General features: G+C 34.2%; 1 protein-coding gene across 5 annotated transcripts in view; it reads right to left on the reverse strand.

Annotated features, from left to right (window-relative positions):
* The window catches only part of FMN1 (formin 1), a 211,846-nt gene that overhangs the window by 7,903 nt on the left and 186,621 nt on the right, over positions 1–17,322 (reverse strand). For all 5 annotated transcript variants that reach the window (XM_083839382.1, XM_083839384.1, XM_083839383.1 and 2 more), the window contains 3 exons: positions 16,335–16,386; positions 12,860–13,009; positions 379–463 (listed from right to left, as the gene is read on the reverse strand). In XM_083839382.1, coding sequence (XP_083695508.1) covers positions 379–463; positions 12,860–13,009; positions 16,335–16,386 — 287 coding nt within the window. The remainder of the gene's footprint in view (positions 1–378; positions 464–12,859; positions 13,010–16,334; positions 16,387–17,322) is intronic.

The raw sequence follows: 17,322 nt of genomic DNA on the forward strand, positions 1-17,322 counted from the left end.
AAAGAAGACACTTGCCCATTGGGCAAATATATACAGTGAGCCCCAATGCATTACATAGCATGAAAGAAAATACAAGAGACTTTAGTGGCAGAGGGGAAATAACCAGAAAAGCAGCACTCATTGTATTTTGTTATCTCAAACAGCAGAACCATGCTTAGGCACATCTAAACCATGCTTTAATTTTAATTATTGTAGGGCATTACTGTAGGGCATAAGCCTAAAGACTTTTCTTTGGGAAGACTAACAACTTGCTATGCTTAAACTGTCAAAGCATACTATATCACACTTCAACAAGAACAAAAACCCACCATCATCCTGAATGACAAGAACAGTGTCACAAAAAACATTCTGAATGTCATGCTGAGAAACACATCATACCAGGCTAGCTGTAGGATTGATTTTCTTTGTTTCAACTTTCTTCTCTGCAGTCAACTTGCTTACTGATTGCTGAGCCACTTTAATTCTGAAACAAGATATGTACAAAAGACATCGTTAGGTTCAAAGAAATTAAAACTGCTCTAAGTCTGCTTGTTATATACTTTATGTGCAAGAACCATCACCACCAACCTTTTTAGGCACATTAGCCAAACAAAGTTCTAATTACTACTCAAAGGCACTTTGTAAAGTACCAAAAAGTAGAACAGAGTACATTTTCAACTGAAGAGAAAATCAAAAGCACAGTTTGTCTGCATTGCTCACTGAAAACCCCACTAGGCAAACAACTTCTCCCTTCTTGCAGGATCTGGGTTTTATGGAATATCTTTCTCACTAAGACAGCTGCAGTATGAAGGCAAGATACTCCTATGAAAAAAACAAACCACAAGCTAGCTGGCTAGATCTTTTGTATATATAGTATATACCATTTTAGTGGGCCATTTGCCAGGCTACACATTTTATTTCCTTTGAAAACCTTGAAGTGAAAGCATCTGCCAGTTTTTTCCTTAATGTTTTCCCTGTTGCTTTACATGGAATTGCCTGGCCAGTCTCACTGATGTGGCGATAGGAGCAGAGGCAATTTAGAAGAGGTTCTTGCCTATGGATAGTTAAGGCAGTCTTGTGTACAGCTACAGACCGGTCTGCTAAATGCACTACTGAGATCAGGGGAAAGAGGATCACATCTGATTCCATTATTTCTATTCTTGCCTTTTTCTCTCAGGGTCTTGCAGACCCTAAATCCTTTGTTTCTGCTGGGATTAAATGAGAAGAACCCAATCAGAAGTTTTATCAAGAGAAAAAGGAGAAACAGAAACGGACAAAACAAGTCATTTTTTTTAACAAAAGCGGACTTCATTCTCCTCTTACAGAAAGGAAAGGGCAGGGGAAGTTATGTGCTAAACAGTGATAAAAAGGAAAGAAAATTCCTTGGACTCCTGAGACAGGATCTGGCCAGCTATCAGTGCCTTTAAAATGCTGATGTTCTAGACACCTACTTTACAATTCTATACACAAAATGTAGAGGGAAAGAAGTTGCAAGTCAGTTTTTACAAGCAAGAACTCAGCAACCCAGTTTTCACTACTGCACACAAAATCAGTCTTTTACTATAAACAACACATTTCTTGGCACTCTGGAAGTGAAAAATTGTATTTTCTTCTCCTATTTTTTTTCCACTAGTAGAAATAATTGTTATGGCCAGTCAAAAAGTATTTAAAATACCATGTCCAGTTCAAGCTACTTTTGACACGCTCAATTTTTGAGGAATTTTGGAACAAAAGCAAAAAGGAAAGTGGATTATAGCTGCAATTACTGATACGTATTTCCTTGCTGTAACACTAGCAGCAAAACAGATTCTGGACATCTTTTTAAAAATACAGAACGTATTCATAAGTTCCTCATTGTGTTTATCAAAGTTCAATATTGGAAACTAACATTCCTTGTCTGAGGTATGCATTTTAGAAGCTTCTCCTGGGTAGTTATTGGTGTTGTCTCACTTTTCAGTGCTTAAGAACAGCAGGAAACAGTTACACTACCTTTAAGTGATCTTATTTCCAACCCTGTTTAGCTACAACATTGATTCAAGCTGTAAGCACACCCTCAAATACGCCAATATGAAATTACTATTCTGTACATTTTTAAACATATCTGCACTCTTTTTAGAACGTAATTAGTTTTCTCTGTTTCCACAAGTAAACAACTAAGCTGCAACATACCATTCCATCTTTTTACAGTTTTTCGTTAATCACTACAGTTTGCTCCTTTATGATAGATGACAGTGGCCACTGGACAGCATGCCATTCCTCACAGCTAAAAAGTTTATGCAAAGATGATAATGCATTTCAAGTGACAGTATTCAGGTTTAGCACAATCATATGGACGGATCAATTTCTAAACTCTTCCCTATTTCCACCACATTTTTATTTTCTATCACATTCTCTTCAGTCCTAGGAGTGTTTTCTGAATAATTTTTAAATGTTTAGTGTCTACATTTTCATCTGAAGGGAGAATTCTAGGGATTATAAACTTTTGGACTTGAAAAGAAAATTATGCTCATCACTGATTTAGGCGGAGCTCTGTGTATTTTATTCCATACTTGCACCACTGCCAGGAAACCTGGAATTTTTTAAATAGAATGAATAGTTTGGAATACAGAATAAAAATAAACCAGCTCACTAACATGATTTGAATCATGTGATATTTGGCTCATAAAAATGACAGACATTATATATTACTCTTTGGTCTCCTAGGGAGTAAAGAAATCGCTTTGTTAACATATGACTAATAAGATTAGTAGGCATTCTCGGAAACGTAAGTGCATAATTTAAGATGAATGTAATTCTTTGGGATTTTAAAAGTAAAATAGTTCGGTTTTAACAAAACAGTTAGCTCAGTAATTACATCAGTGAAACACCACAATGCAAAGGTGTCTAATAAATAAAAATGATTCTTTGTTACACATGGGTAGGATACTAGGACTGGCTATTGTGTCTGGAAGCACTGTCCTTGAAATGAGAAAAATGAAATGGTATGAAAACCATCCAAATTCAAAATCATCAATTTGTTTAGTGGCAAAAGTCTAATCTTTGTATTCCTTGCCCTTGTTTCACTTTCATGAAAAAACTTTAGAAATGAACATGTAACTTACAAACACACAATATCCTTTATCCTCATCTAAAAATGAATGTGTGCATTACATTTGTCTGACACTGTTACTGAAACAGGTAAGTAAAAATAAACAAATCACTTAAAAAACAATTATCTAGTGACTAGACAATTTTTGGTAATAAGACTTTGGTATGCCTCTTTGCTGTTCACTCTTTTTTTTTTTGTACTACCTTTCCCTAGCACAAATAAAAATAATTACGTTTGTATAAAACATATAATAGTATAACTTTATTAGAAAAACTTTTCATTTTTTTTTCAGATTATACTTTCAGAAATATATTAAAATCAAAAGTAAAATTAGAGATAAGGTACAGAAAGAACTACATATAAAGTACAATTGAAAGGATAGAACTAAACTACCAATTATTTTCTGATGTTGTCTTAGACACACATATTATGTCATTAGTCAATGTGCAAACATACCACACAATATGCTACTATTTTCAGTTACTATTATAAAGTTGTTCAAGGTAGTAGACATAGCTTATGAGAATTTATATAGATGTTAATTGTTTAACTTCTTACAAAAATATAACTTCCTCATCTACTTTTAATTCTTCAGCAACTACTTGTTCAAAGTTTAAGTAAAACAAAAGCTAAGTGACAAAGTCAAAATGTAAGTTAAATAAATATTCTGTTAAATTTCCCTTCTTACTTGTAACTGCAGTTACATTAGATGATAATGAAGGCAACCAATTTTAACATTGTATACTTTATAGAAATTTGATGAAAAAGAAATTTTTTAAAAATAGAAGGAATGCCTTGAAGTCTTGTGTTAAATACAAGGGCCAACAAAACGTCTTAAGACTTTCAAAAACATTACTGAAACATTTACTACAGACGTACTGTACCAAGTAGTTTCTTAGTGAAAATGAGTGAGGTTTACAAAATATGGACTTAAAATGGTTACTCACTTTATGCTACTTGAGTTCATTTGTTACTTACGTGTTACTTGAAACACCACACAGAAGTTGGGAGAACATGCAGAATTTTACATAGTAAAAGGGCTCCCTAGGGAGGTCGGGAAATCAGTAAGGTAGTACAATAACCAGCAGGAAAGACAACAGGTACTGATACATTCTCTAGATTTAGGAAAGTTCAGTTAATATACATAATTAGTCTGACAAGAGTCTCCTCAAGAGCCTTGAGAAACAGGAGCAGAATCTAGCTCTGAAACAGAGCTTCACAATTTTCAACGTGCAGGCATAGGCTGAAAAACATGAACCAAACATTGCACCAACCACTATATATCCCTTTCTTCTGAATTTTTGTTGTGTGAATTAATGTGCATAGGAGCAGCTCACATGAACAGAGCCATGACCACGAGGGAGAGTCTGGAGACGTGCAAAGGAACAGACTCAACAAAATTATATTTTTTTTCCTGTATCAGTATTAAATAGCATAGGAAGACACATTAGCTTGTGTAAAGACTAGCTTGTCTTTACAGAAAACAGATGAAGATTTACTTCTGTCAGGGTCACCTCAGTGGAGACCTGCTTTTTTAATGCATGTTTTATAATCTTCTCAAATAGAGTAGGCAATAAAATCATAGATATTCCTCACACATTGTGTTTTGGGCAGAATGAATCAGTGAATGACATAATCTAGGTCTACTTACCATTCCAAGACATTAAACACTAATAGCTTTTGGTGTTTCAGTGTGTTGCAGAGAAGAAAAGATAAGAATTAAAGAATGTGAGTCAATTCAGCTTTAAAATCTGATCAGCTGCAATATGGATGCATTCAAAAGAAACACTGCTCTCATTCAAGAGTGAGCAAAGGAGGTCAATATACCCTAATGAACAGAGAATATGTGGTGTCAACTGTAATACTGAGCAGGATGGCACAGTACCACACAATATGGAAAACAAAACTGAATGAAGTGATCAAAACGTAATAAAAACATATATATATATATTTAAATGTATTTTATAACTGGGAACGTAGTAAACTTATACATAAGCTTGTATTTATAAAATATCTCCCTCATAAGCTCATGAAAGTAGTTTTCCTCCTCACAGGCAAAAATATGATCAAACTTAGATCAATAGGATCTAAGCAGATAAACTCTTGTCTTCTTCACTTGTGCTTCTCATTGAGTCAGAGAGCAGAAGGTGTGAGCTGGCCCATTCTGTGCTCCAAAGCCCACAGTCGGGATACATAAAATCCCTTCTAAGCAAGCCAATTGCTACTCAGGTATGTTCAACCCTTACTGGTGTGTAAAGACAGACAAAATTATCTGGTTCTCTCTCAACTCCTGATATTCTGGAATAATCCATTCTCTTTGGTGCTATAGCTCCTTCCCTGCAGCTGGTGGATTATGTGGATAGCTGAGGGTTATGAAATAGCTTGGAATGATCGCTCCACTTGAGCTTTCCATGACATAAAGTTCAAACTTCTCCCATAAGACTGTGTTGGCACAGGAATTGTTGTGCAATTCAAATCTTCTGATATGGGTGGAGATGAACAAGCAGGGGCAGCTATGGTCAACATCAAGTGTTCAACCTAGAGCCAAGCTGCATACCCACCTCAAATCCTTAAACACAGCTAAACAGTGACTCCCTCTGAGAGACTAAGAAATACCCCCATAGCTCAACTACCTTTCATGTGTTACATGCCTTACTGCTCTCAGTCATACGATAATTTCTGTATGTAGACCATAAACTAACCCTTAAGTAACAGCACAGCTTCCTGAAAACACTGTAAGCCCATAAAACATGGCAGCCTACACTTCAGTCTTAAAATTTTAGAAGACAGATGCCTGTATATTACTTGGCCTGGCAGATTATTTGACGGAGTCCTCGCTTAGCTTCACAATCAGGAGCCTTCTATCAGACTTTGAAGTTTGAACACTCCACTTCTATTATTGTGTTGTACAATACAATTGGCTACTCAAGCTTTCAGTCAAGCCTTCTGAAAAGAACTTAATCATTATTGATCAAATCTTTAAACTGTATTTAGAATAAATGTTCATTAACTAATTTAGCACATACATAGCAAAATCTATGTTCTCAGTGGAATTTGACTCCAAAACCTCAAATTGCTAACATACTTGGTTTGCTTCTAGTTTTTCTGGATCTACTGTCAATATTTTGATTATCTGTTTACAGGTGAGAAATTTCAGCTCTGTAATCACAAGAAAAAAAAATCTAATTCTATGCCTTTATGAAAGCTGGTGCTAAAGAAAAAGGAAACAATAGGGCAAAAAAGGTTTAAACAGGTCAGATTAAAAATATGCTTCAGTCCATTTGAGCTGCGTACTAGTAAATACCTAGGAGCATGTAAGGACAGCCAAAGCATTCAGTGATAATCCCCAGAATACTTTCGCAGCTGGAAACTCTTTTCACATTTAACGGTCCTTCATAGATTTTTCTAATATGAATTTGTAGTGTCACCATTCAGAAGCAATGCAAACTTTTGACACCTGGGACATCTGGTGGCAATGTGTTCAACAGATTAAGTATGCCTACTGTAAAGATGCATCATTGCATTTGGGTTGCACCAGTCACTTGCCAGTTTCATTTGATGCTTTTCAACTGTAGTATTAGATGAGGTATGTAATGACTATTTCCCATTTGCCCTTCATGCCTGTACAGTTGTCTATTGTATCCTTTTCATTAGGTTCTTTTCCAAGCCTATAAATCCCCCTTTATTTAAACAGTTCCTTATGCAGAAGCTATTCTGTACCTGATCATCTTACTCTTCTCTCACCATATCCTGCTGGAAAGGAAGGGAGCAGAACTACACATAGATAACTGTAGATTTATATAATGATTCAGTAATGTTTTCCATTTTGTTGTACGTTTGTTCCCTATTAACACTTAAAAAGAAAACACTGCTTTTCTTTCCAAGAGCAAGAGCCTTAAGGCAGCACCTTGCCAGATCTGCTTTATGGAAACTAGCCATTTTTGTTTTGCCACACAGGCCTGTAAATCATAATTGTCTCCTTGATTTGTCCTATAGCTATACTTCAACCTCAGAAGTATGTAAAAACTTTTTTTTCTCTGTCTGCATTGCTAAACAATTTGGTACAACTTTTTATTAATTCATGTTGCAATTCATCAGCTACTTCAACTCTGCCTTTCTCATATAGAAAAAAGGCTACATTGGCCACCTAATTTCTACTCAAAATGCTTATAGAATGTAGCCATGAAGAATACCACTTTTTTCTTTTTTCTTCACTCAACCAGATAAGCAGATTTTATGATAGCTGGATGATGCCCTTTTTTGCAGTTGGACTAATGCTCAGTACAGTGTGTTCTGCCATAGTACATTTTGATCAAAACAGCTGCAAATCTGGATTCTCACATTTTTTTATTCATTGTCTTAGGTGACAGACACAAGACAATCAATAGACAAAGGTTTTGAGGGAGCGAAAACTGGCAAAAGAAAAGGATAGAGAAAGAATATGACTACCCTGGTACTGAGGGGAGACTGCTTAGCATTTCTCCCTTTGAAATAAGAACACAGAGAGGTGTCCCAGACTTCACCACTGCTCAGAAATATTTAACCTATCACCTCCAACTCAGTAGGCCAGATTCCAAAACTACTGTGAAATATATATGGCATGAATGCTATTGCACTACAGTGATTATATAATGTGTAAGCATCAACAAAATATATGAATGAAAGATTTGTACTGTTTAGAGGTTCCAGACAGGATGTTACCATCTGTGAGATACTATAGGTTACACTGAAGCAACACATTATTGAAAACAACAGGTTTAATTACTTTCCCACCAAAAGCACATTAATATGTGCATGATATTTAGACCTGTAATAATATGCAGACCTGTATAAGCATTAGTACCAAAATCACTTTGGTTCATGCAGCCACAGCCTCTAATGCCAGCATTTTCAATCAGGTTCTAGCTGCCATCTTCAGATACACGGCAAACCTTTATTGCTTAATTTTGGCTCTGGTGCCTTAGAGTTTTTGGTATTTTTCAAGTTTTTATTTGTTTTTCTAAAGAATAACAACTTGATTTTGTAAGTCATGCACACATTCTTTATCAAGTAGTTACCTTATATTTGTAATGTCATTGGAATTTCATCTGGCTTATGCATTTTCTTATTCCAAGTACCTGTATAATGTTTTATGCTTTTCATTATTATGCTTATAATGCTATATGCTATAATATTATGCTTTTCATTAATTTCCCCATTCCATGTCATCGAGTTGTGCGCATGTGCAGAGAATCATGATAGGTACTATGATAAGATAGGAAGATTATGATTATAATATGCTAGAAGTGTTGGCACTACAACTGTATAACACAGCCTTATGTAAAATTTCCCCATTTCTAGAAGACACAGTTACGGGAATTCACTTTTAAAATCAAGTTATAAAGTAAATCTGGTCATCTAAAAGTTGTATAACATCTTGAACCAAAGATTATTTTTCCTCCTTGGTCACTGTAATATTGAAAATGAAAATACAATTCACTAGTTCCTCTGTGGCAAGTGTTTCTGTCAAATTTCAGTCATTTCTAAGGTGCAAAATAGCCTCATAGATTAGCTTACTTGATGGTTAAAGATTCTAAATATTCTGTTGGCCAGCATTTTCATGAGCTTTTGCAATTCACAGGGTATCTCTTATGATCATGTAGTGTTACAAACAAGAACTCCCCAAGCTTACTCTCTTCATGTTCAGAAACAGTGAGCAACCAATACAACTCATTCTGTATTTAGTAAATTAACATCAGAAAAGAAAGAAGTAGAAAAGTATAGCCAACTCCAATTTACTATAATAAACAAATATTTACTGGGCACTGTTCAGTGTCTTTCTTACTGTTCAGACATTTTCGTCTTTAATATTAGCAACTTACACTGCTACATTCAGACCTTCTGCTTTTTGAACCTGTTACTGCTTTTGTGCCAAAAAAGTCACTATAGCTTTTTTCATAAGATTAAGCTGAGACCATCGACATGCTTTGTGACAGAGATGAATTTCAAGAACAAAAAAGGTGTTAAAAAGGGACTTTTCATAAATAGGACTTGCCCTATTTTTAAAATGTAGCATGTATTTCTGTTCATTAAATAATGATAATGTCTTCTCCAGCCATCGAGACAATCTTTGGTTCTCTTTTTTCTTTTCTGATTTCTGTTCCTGAGCTATGAAATTTGTATATATGTTCTATCTAAAAGAAATGGCTTAATCCAGTATGGCAACTATACTGTAATCTTACCTTTGTGTAAGATATATGGTATGTACAGTGTAAGCAGTGAGAAAAATTAACAGCAATAATTCCTTTCATATATAGGTATTTCATATGTAAAGCATAAACACAATGATAATCCTTGTCACACTTATTCTGCAAAACGTGCAATCACATTTTGTGATTACAATAGTCACTGCAAACTACTTCGTATTTTTTCTATATTTATACTTTTTCTCTACATTCAGACTTGTCTAGAATATTCTCTTGAAATATACTTTAGCAGATCTTGAATGCTTTAATAGATTTATGGGTAGGCATTCACATCAATTAAATGTATTCAAGTTGTTATTTATACACACTTGTTTTGATTCTGAATGCACAGACATACCTACTGAAAATAAAATTAATAGTCTAAAAAAAGGAAGTGAGACTGGAATTATATGCAATCCACCATGGTATAAGTGCACTGTTGCCAGAAAAATATACCTTCATTTTAGTCTTCAATTTGGTTAGCATCTCAAAACTTCATAAACAGAAGAAAGCAAAAAACTTGATGTACCTGGACGCACACATACACTAAATTTAAAGGTTCTTTCATTTCCTTTCAAATTTTCTTCATTTTATCTCTACAGTCATTTATTTATTGTATCTATCTAAGTTTGTTAGCTATCTGTAATTCTGTCTTGCTTTTCTAAATGGTGTGCAAATTTTGTCCAGGAAAGCGACATTGATTCAACTATATCTTACAGGCAGCTAATTTATTTTCATGGTAGGTTAAGTGCGGGGCAGCTCAGTTAAAGTGTTTCCCTTACTTTACAAAAAAGCCTCATAGAAATCTAATTAGATTTCTACAGTTGTGTTACATTTAGGAGCCAAGTAGATTTTAGACAAAACAGGCTCTTGCAGCTGAGGTTGTCATTTTCTTAAAGGTGGTATCCTTTTTTCATGAAATTCAGATATTTTAAAGCTTCTGTTATGCAACCCAAAGTAGCTTGTTTTCAGCATAAAATTTTAATTTTGGAATATATCTTTTGATTTAGTTTCACTACTGTGAATTTTAAGCTTATACATTTTTAATGATAGATTTGGTATGGCATAATGGTACATACTATAATTAATGTTTCAATTTTCTGAGCTGTATTTAATGAGAGAGAAATTAAAACCCAATATTAATATTAACATAACCCTATAAATATAAGCAATGAAATCCATATTTAGGTATCTACATGCCTAGTCTAATTCAGATCCATTTTATGCTTCTGCAGCTCATCCTGAAATTTGAAAGGTAAGGTAATTGTAAAAGTATTTACATAAGGATGTCAATGCTTCAGTTTCAGAACCCAAGATTGAAAATATTGACTTCTACTATCAATTTTTCCTCTTTAAAATTTCCTTCACAACAAAATAATTGGTTGAAGATGAGCAGTTTTTTTTAATTACAATCTCTAAAAATGCAAAACAAACAGTGAATCCAATTAATTAGCCAGTTAAGGAAGACAGCTGTCCATTCCTGTCATACTAAGGTTTTTAGTTACCAGTGTGCACAATGACTCTTAGCTTTCTTTCAAAATTTCTTGGACAGCAGTTCATCAACTGTTAGTCTCGTACTTCATAAAACAGAAACCTAAAAAGGTCATGACTTCACAGGACATTTTCAAATGATTAAGATAGTTTTCCCATCACTCTAATTTACTGATTTCCTGAGGTTCTTCTTTTCAATAGTACATTACAAAGCAATTTAGGATAATGAAAACAGCTCTTCTGCCATTCTAATTTACTTATTACACAAGGCTCCTCATTTCAGCAGCACATCGTCTTGATGAATCACCCAGATTCTGAGTGTAAAGGACAATGCATTGTTCTTTCGACACCAATGAAACTTTACAAAAATAATTTGAAGTGAACTCTGAAAAAAGTCTGTATAATCCAGAAAGTATCACTACTTTGAAGAAATATACTAACTGGCATTCTGCATTCTACTGATACTGATTTACATTTATGAATAGGACTAAGGGTATATATTAAAGGAACTGATGAAATATTAGTTACATTTTGACTTTTACATTTTATTTAAATTGTTATTAAACAACAAGAAGTTCTCACCTCACCCCAGTAGGAAAGCACAGAAAATAGTAGTTTACTTAGAAACAAAGATCTCTTGAATATTGTTTTAAGAAACTGAGTTTTGTTACGATTTCCAATATAGCACTAAAACATTTACAAGGGACTTTAGATCAATTTCACTGAAGGGATCACTGTATCCCACCATCAAGGTGCTAACTACAGAAAAAACAATGGATGTATGATCTGGACTTTTTTTTTCTTGGATGTTAATTTGTATCTATGGATACAACTATTTACGATGAACTATTTATGGAACAAAAATAAGTAATGAATCAGGGAAAAGTATATCCCTGAGATGATCCTTAAGCATGATTATAGTTATCTGCTCAGTGACTACTTATTTTGCATGGTTTCTAATGTGTAAATCAAACTTGTGTATTGAACTAGAAACAAAGGAATAAAGGATTCTCCGTAAATGTTCACAGTTGGCAGTTTCTAAAACCAACCTAATCATAAAGCAGACAACACAAAAAGCTACAACTTTCAAGTGTCTAAAACCTGTAACATCTGCAAAACAATGTCCATAATGTTGACAATTGGGAATTTAAAATTTCTACATCTTGTCCTTTAAAAATCTACATTTACACACATCTAGAAGCCCCACTGATGTGGAGCAAAAAGGAAAATATAAGTGCAAATGACTTTACTACTTTTGCTAAGACTTTTTAAGATATCTTTTCTTTCAAATCTCTGTCACTTTGGAATACACACCTGGATTTATATTTCATCTGAAAGTGATTAATCCATTCTTTTCCAAAGCATGACCACATTAGCACTCTTTAGGTCTTTTCAAATGAATTAAGATATGGTAAACATGGTTCACTTGTAGTGGAAGTGCTTTTTGTTTGTAAAAGATTTTTAGCTTCTTTAAGAAAATCAAGCAAATAATTGAAGGGTTTATATATATATATATTTTACTCTAACTAATAAAATCAGGAGTCTGTGGTGAGATCTAGCGGCAAGTAGTTTGATGTCCTCAGCAGGACACCAAAAGTCAGAAGTGGTGCTGTAAATCCAGTGTGGGGCTTCAACACAGTGCTAAGTGTGGCCTGAATCTCTGGGGCTTCCCTTTGATGCAAGTGCAGTATATTAACTGGAAAAGCATTCACTTTTATTTGTCTGTACTGTCTGCGACAGCAATATCGCCTCATTTAGGCTAGTTCAACATGAAAATGCACAGAGAAGCAATCTGTTACAAATTAGCACAGCTCCCCTTTCATTTTACTAGCTAGTAATTGGAAGGGGTTACAAAAGTGTAATTTATCAGATTATATGTGTTTATCTTTTTGTGGGGACAGCATGCCTTTGGTGAATTTTCCTACGCACCCTGAGGGAATAATCTTTCCTTGATGTCCATTAGATCTGAAAGAAAACAATGACGCCTGTGAAATATAGGAGTATAATTTGTTGGGTTTGAGAAGGAACAGTTTCCCAGACATCTAAAATGGTATTAATGACTTTATTAGAACCTTACCGCTCCTTGGAAATGCTTTTGCTCTCTCGTTTCCAAATGGTCTTGAAGTCACTGCAGAATTCGTACCACACCGTGAAAACATAGTTTGGTGTGATCTCCTTCTCACCAGGCTTTGGCTTTATCCCAAAGTATCCCACTGTTTCTTCAAAGCTATGATGGGGGGGGAAAAGAAACTGTCAACACGTAAGCCCACGGGGGAAACAGTTTCTCTGAGGACTGGTTCCTGATTCAGTAGTCAAGGCTGGTAATTACCGTAACTTCCCCGTAGCCTTGGAAATCATAGCAGCAATTCATGCTGAGTATAACTAACCTTCCAACACCTACCTCACTCCTAGGAGGTCAGCTTACAGATGCATGAGCCATCATATAGACATGTCACACAGTCAAACCAATTTTAAACAGAAAAACTGGATTTACTGTATTAAAGGAAATGCTATATTGTATCTATGTCTTTATTTTTATTCTGCAACGCTCCACAGAGAACTTATTTTGCCATTTATCTTTATTGAAGGGCTATGGAAGGGTCATATGCCAAGTCAATAAAAAATCTCCAGGTTAGGCTAGAAATAACTTTCAAGTAGTTAGGGAGAATTCTGAGTAGCAGCAAAAAAAGCCACAGTCAGTGCCAATAATCATTTTGCAAAGCTCTTAGAGAAAACAAATCTCCTTCCAAGTGTGTAAATAAACAGATAACAGCAATTAATTTTATGAAAACACATTGCCAATATTGTAATGCCCTTTTATTTTATAGTGTGGATACAGTATTGTTGTACAGCTGAATATTTTCAAAGTAGCCTTTCATTACAGAAGATACTTCTGATGGCATTTTAACTGCCTTTATGACATTGCTTTGTAAGATAAAATGAAGCAATTCACATTACTAGCGATAGTACGTGGAGACTCATCTAAACAAAACAAAATAGTATGTTCATTTCTGTAAAGGTTGAATCACTTTTCTCTGCAAAGTGTATGTCACAATCCTGTAAGATTTGGTGAAACTTACTAAAACTAATGCTATAATTTAAAAATAAAGGTAACAACATATTTCAAAACAATCCATTTTTCTTGAAAAAACAAACTTATTTAAACAAAGGAAAATTATATTATTCTTTATAGCTGCCAATAGGTCCTAAATCTAAAATACAGGAAGTGGAAATATTGAAAATAAAATAAATAAGAGGTATTTGAAAGATCTGTTAGGAGTCTCTCAACTATGAAACAGATGTTACTTGAACAATAGATGCACCTTGAGGAAATACTTCTTTCTTAACTTCTACATGTATTTGCATAGTCCATTTTATGTTTTTATATGGACTTGCCAAGGTCAGCATCAAGTATTAGCTAGGCTTGAAGAATACAAAATAACTATCCAAAGACAGAGAAGATGCCCCCCAAAAAACAAACCAAAATTTACTCCAGCTGCTTTACAAAGTAAGGAAGTTCAGACTCGAGCTACGCTAGCCATATGCTCTGTTTTTTGATTCTTTAAAGACGCATACAGCTTCTAGGACATGTTGGAGAATATCCTGTATTGCTGATAGTTTTTTAAATCCTTGTACATGATAACTTTTCTTGCACAGGTTTTGCATGAGACATGAAAATATATTTCAAGTTAATTGCTGATCAACGGTAAAGGAATGACAGTGAAATGAGTATGAATAAGCCAAGTTGAATATTCCAAGTTGAAGGGTCCTGTAGCGACCCTACCAGGAGAAAGTAAATAAATAAATAAATAAATAAGCTAATACAGCTTTCAATGCCTGTGTTAACCATTCTGGGATTTCAAACACTAAAAATACTAAAATGCCTTCATCAGTCGTATGGTAAAAACAGTTCACCTCTGCTGGACAGTGTGAAGGTGATTTTCATCTCCATTACACTCAGCTGGCCAAGTATTCCTCAGCTGTTCATACAGCTTGACTAGGACAGCTGAGTGAGGGACAGTAGGACCAGAAACTTTCTTTGCAAGTTTGCTTCAGATAACAGCAGCCTTATTAACATAATGATCTCTTCTTCCTTCCTAACTGAAACCTTCACCATTCCAGCTATAGCTGTCCTGAATTCTGAATTCTTCTACACCCTCTCTTTCCTCCTCTGCCCCTCTCTGTGTTTCATCTTCAGATGTTCCCCAAGTAGCACTGTTTTGCTTTCATTTAGCTTGCTCTAGCTTCCTGTGCCGCTTTCTGACTTTTAGGAGCAACAGAACCCAAACTCTTTATCAGACAACTAATTCCTTAACTCAATTGCAAATTAAGCGTACTTTTGTACCCCTGAGTGTCTACTCTGCTCTAGAAAGGCTGCAAAGCTAGAACATTAGCACAACTGTGCCAGAGAAGGAAAGTTTGGAGGTAGGCAGAAAGTAAAGAGCCTAGCCAGCTAATGTTAATCAACAGTTCTGCCAATTTTCTGCCACCTTCTGCAGCAAATGGTAACAGTTCACCTAAGACTTGAATTGAGTTTGGGAGGTGCCTCTCTCTCTTCTGATTGTCTAGGAAGACTAATCTGTGTGTCTCAGTTAGGTCAAGTCACTCAGGGCTCAGAAATCTAACATAAAAATACAGACTGCAACAAATCTACCTTTAGACCATGAAGAATAAATATTCATTGAAGTTAAAGATTAATTTAATTGAACATATGGCCATATACATTATGATGTAGAAAACTACTTTTTCTAATTTTCAGATGAAGAAACCTTATCTATTGCTCTTTATATGGATGCTCTTCAAAAAAAGCAAAAAAAAATGTTTTATAAGCTTTTCTTTAAACTGTCTTACAGCTGGTTTACATTTTATATGAATAGAGCAAAACAATCTCTAAATGTATGAGGATAGAAATGAAACAAAGAAAATACTGTAGTTAGTATTTTTCATATAGATACGTGATATCTTTACAACTAAAAGTTTTAACAGCTAAAATTACCTTCGTTGATATAAAGAGTTCCATAGCTAACACAAATAAGGTTAAAAGCAGATACTTCAATCTCATAAAAATATAACATGGTAAACAATATTTAATATAAATATTGATTTCTTAAATATTTTATTATCTATCCATAAATCAACGTATCTTACTTCTTCCCATATGTTGCCTCCTCAGGCCTAAGTAAGGAATAGATGTTCAGGCAACAAAAACATTTAGATTTCATTGGCTTCTTAGTATACTGCATTCAATAGCTTAGGTGATGAAAAGGTTCTATGATACTGAAACATATTTTTACTACATTAAGCAGTTAATCAGTTATTACAATATTCTGTAAGACTCTGATTCAATTAAATGTTGACAACAATTAAAACCTCAAACAGAAAACTGGGTAAAAATTCAACTGAACTCTTTCCTGGAAGCCTAGATAAGAAATTTTCAGAAAGTACATTACTTCTTTGAAGTACAGATGCTTTTCTCTATTTACTATAATTCCTAGATCAATAACGTCTTTGACCAAAAATAAACTGTTAGAAAACACAAGCAAAAAACTTACTATTTTTGTGCATTTTCCAAACTGCTCTCTTCTTTTTTACGTTCTTCTTTAGCTGCCAATGAAAAACATTTCAAATATATAAATTACTCCCACAATGTTTTAGAGATCCTACATATTTAACATTTCTTACATTCAAAATTGGATAGGTTGTACACTAAATATAATAAAAGTGGTAAAATATTACTAATGTTCAATTTTTGTTTATTTCTTGTACCTAAATGTATGCGTAGCAATAAATGCATGCGTAGCAATAAGGTGTATTGGATTTTAAAAGTCATTTAAAATCTGATACTATAATATATAGAAATAGATATTTATCAAAATAAAAACCAAATAATTAGACTTGAGTTTCAGATTAAAAAAAAAAAAATCGTTAAATTGCTGTATATTCCTTTATTGCTGCAAAAACTTACATATTTAAATCCATTTTTGCAGTGCTAATAATTGAAAGTTGATGAACAGGTACTGAACATAGTTAACACCAAGTGTTCCATATAGCTATCACATTTTGTTCAGGAAGCTGGTAAATAAAAACACATGTACTAAGTTTTAAATGTATGGTATGTACATCATTTTTTGAAAAAGAAGCCAAGAGTTTGAAATATAGTCAGTGAATGTGAACCCCTCTGTTACAGAGTGCTGACACGAACTACTTAAAGAGATTCAGTTTTCAAAGGATGGGCATTCTCTGCTTTTGAAAATGTTTCCTGAGCTGGATACTCAAGCAAAAGCATTTTTTTTTTCCGAAAATGTTGATCTATTCTTCTTAATTCCATATACAGTATAGTCAATTTAGCTGCAGTAGAATACTACATACGTAAACAAATTACTGAAGTGGTGAAGTTATTGCTATTCCATAACACAAAAATTCTTTAAGTGCAAATGTTAATACAAACGGAATTCAGACATGGTAATGATACAAAATGAAGAATTGTATCTTCATGCTGCTTAGTCTACAGGAGTGCATACACTGGTTGTAATACAGTTA

This window comes from Anser anser, assembly GCF_964211835.1.
Source record: "Anser anser genome assembly, chromosome: 5".
Classification (NCBI taxonomy): domain Eukaryota; kingdom Metazoa; phylum Chordata; class Aves; order Anseriformes; family Anatidae; genus Anser; species Anser anser.